Consider the following 2,733-nt stretch of genomic DNA (forward strand, 5'->3'; position numbering starts at 1 on the left):
TAAAGTAATTAGTAGTGAGGTCAAGAAATAGAGTATATAAAGTAATTAGTAGTGAGGTCAAGAAATAGAGTTGACTGTACAAACCCTCTTCTAAACATTTAGAAGAAATCTACCATCCCATACGTCCCTTCTTTTGTACTACACATCAGAGTTAAAGTAGGAAATCTTTTTTTAAAAAGTTCTACTGAGACAGTCTCATGGCACAGGGAATATACTAAATTTGGGATGGTTTAAACACACTATATATACTTCAGAGAATTTCATGATTATAAAAGAGTACTGCAACTCATTTGAAAACTAAGATCTGTATTGTTTAGTTCAGGATATGAAACTGATAGATCTTTAGGAAACAGCCTCTATATTGATACTATTTACTCATTCTTCCGCTTTCCTGAATGCAGTTGTTAAGGAGGAAGTTTCATAGATCAATAGCATGTATTTGGGAAAAGTAGCCATGACAATTAATTAAGTGGCTGGGCAAGGGTCTCAGTAACATTCATATTCTGAATGGCTGAGTTGGATGATGTCATGGGTTTATGACAGTAAACTATTCTATTTCTTTGTTTTATTGAAATATTAAATTCTGTGAGGATACATAGGCCTGATGTTCAACTTTGCTTTTTGGCCAATGAGCATTTAAATACTTAAGGAAAGTAGGGGCCAGAAAATAACTAGGAAGGAAATTACGCTTTTAGGGATACTAAGAATTCTCCTAATGGTTATTCATACTGGTAAATTTCTCTCAACTAGGCAGGTAGGAGAAGGAAATCTCCAGGAAAAACTGGTAATTTAAAACTTTGTTATTTAAGAAACAAACACAATACTCCCCTCCCGCAGCCCCCCCCCCCCCACTCCAATACATCAGAGGGCATGCTAGGCTTACCATGTCAAAAACAATGACTCCGCAAACAAACAGGATAATAGCACTATTAAATGTTTAAGGGTCTGTTAACTTCAAAGCAAAAAGCACATTATCTGAAAGCCAATCTCTAAAACCATTGTTTCCTGGGAATGTAGTATAAAGATCCTTGCTTTGAAAAGCTTCAATAGGCATCAGTAAACAGTCCATGTCACTTGCTTTAGTTTGTTTGGGCCTACTAATTGCTCCAGGACTTCTCGTGAATGATCTACAAAAGAAAACAATGACAATATATTAATTCACAATAATCAAAGATATTTAATTTGTCTTCATGTATAAACTAGGGATGATAACTATGATACCTCATAGGGTTATTGAAAAGATTGAAGGGGATAATATATAAAGAACAATAACTTAAAACATTTAATTAGTGGTAACCCTCATTATCAGCTGAAGTGCACATATCATAATAATACTTGAAATTAGGCATTCATCATTTTCTCTGCAATTTTGTCTTAATTACACCAGCCAGAGATTAAAGCTATAATGTTACCATTAACCTGTGTATAAATTTTCTCAGGGTCCTGGCAGGCAACAGACACACTAACATGGTGTGCTTGAGCAGGGATTAACAAAGCAACTGGGTGCAAAGCAGTGAGCCAGATTAAAGAAAGCCAATAGATGTGATAAGACAATTTGGGAAGCAGCAACATACCCAAAATGGTTAGGGGAGGGAGCAATTACTAGAATAGGACAACTTGACCTAGAGGTAAACATTTTCCATGTCACACAATACTATTATAAAACATGATTTTTAATAGATAAGTAAAACATGAATTCATTATAATTTAACCAATCCATATTATTGGACTTTTAGATGGTTCTCAATTATTCTGAATTCTCAATGTATAGTATTGATTTTAATATGGTTTACATTTCTTTTGCAAAGTCAATTTTATAATGTCTTTTAAAAAATATGAGTTAAAGGGGGGCCTGGGTGGCTCAATGGGTTAAAGCCTCTGCCTTCAGCTCAGGTCATGATCCCAGGGTCCTGAGATCAAGCCCCACATCGGGCTCTCTGCTCCGTGGGGAGCCTCCTCCCCTCCCCCCGCCCCCCCCTTCTCTGCCTGCCTCTCTGCCTACTTGTGAACTCTGTCAAATAAACAAATAAAAGTTTTAAAAAGTTTTAAAAAATACGAGTTAAAGCAAAAATACTGATAAAATGTTACTACTTTAAAAATTATTCTTAAGTTTACTAAACTTGTTTAATAGAAACAGCCTATGTTGTGTATACAACAGCACTCCAAACTAGTCTTGGAAATTTTCTAGTTTAGTTTAGTGGTTGTTAGAGTTATAGATTTCACAAACCAACAGAAAAAAAAAAAAAGTGGGTCTAACATACGGTTTCTAAATTTTATTTTTTAATTTTTTAAATATTTAAATATTTATTCATTTGAGAGGGAGAGTGAAGACAAGCAGGGGAGGAGCAGAGGGAGAAGCAGACTCCCCACTGAGCAGGGAGCCTGATGGGCAGGACCCTAGAATCATGACCTGAGCTGAGGGCAGATGCTTAAATGACTGGGCCACCCAGGCACTCTCTAAATTTTATTTTAAACAAACCAAAAAGAAGCCCAAATACCAGGACCCTAGAATCATGACCTGAGCTGAGGGCAGATGCTTAAATGACTGAGCCACCCAGGCACTCTCTAAATTTTATTTTAAACAAACCAAAAAGAAGCCCAAATACCAAGACTTGATGCAAAAAAGAGAACCAGAGTATATGAAAATGAAAAGGAATTAAACTTAAAAAAGCAAAAGTTTACATCAGCAGCTAATTTTTAAAAAATAGCAGCTCATAAGAGAAAAAGTGCAGT

At 35.7% G+C, this 2,733-nt stretch overlaps 1 protein-coding gene across 4 annotated transcripts in view; it reads right to left on the reverse strand.

The window, feature by feature from the left end:
* Positions 1–550: 550 nt before the first annotated feature.
* AMN1 (antagonist of mitotic exit network 1 homolog) overlaps positions 551–2,733 on the reverse strand; it is a 108,474-nt gene continuing 106,291 nt past the window's right edge. For all 4 annotated transcript variants that reach the window (XM_082738657.1, XM_082738656.1, XM_082738654.1 and 1 more), the window contains one exon: positions 551–1,127. In XM_082738657.1, the coding sequence (XP_082594783.1) occupies positions 1,054–1,127 (74 nt within the window). In that variant the 3' untranslated portion in view covers positions 551–1,053. The remainder of the gene's footprint in view (positions 1,128–2,733) is intronic.

Source organism: Mustela nivalis (genome assembly GCF_964662115.1).
Source record: "Mustela nivalis genome assembly, chromosome: 7".
Lineage (NCBI taxonomy): Eukaryota > Metazoa > Chordata > Mammalia > Carnivora > Mustelidae > Mustela > Mustela nivalis.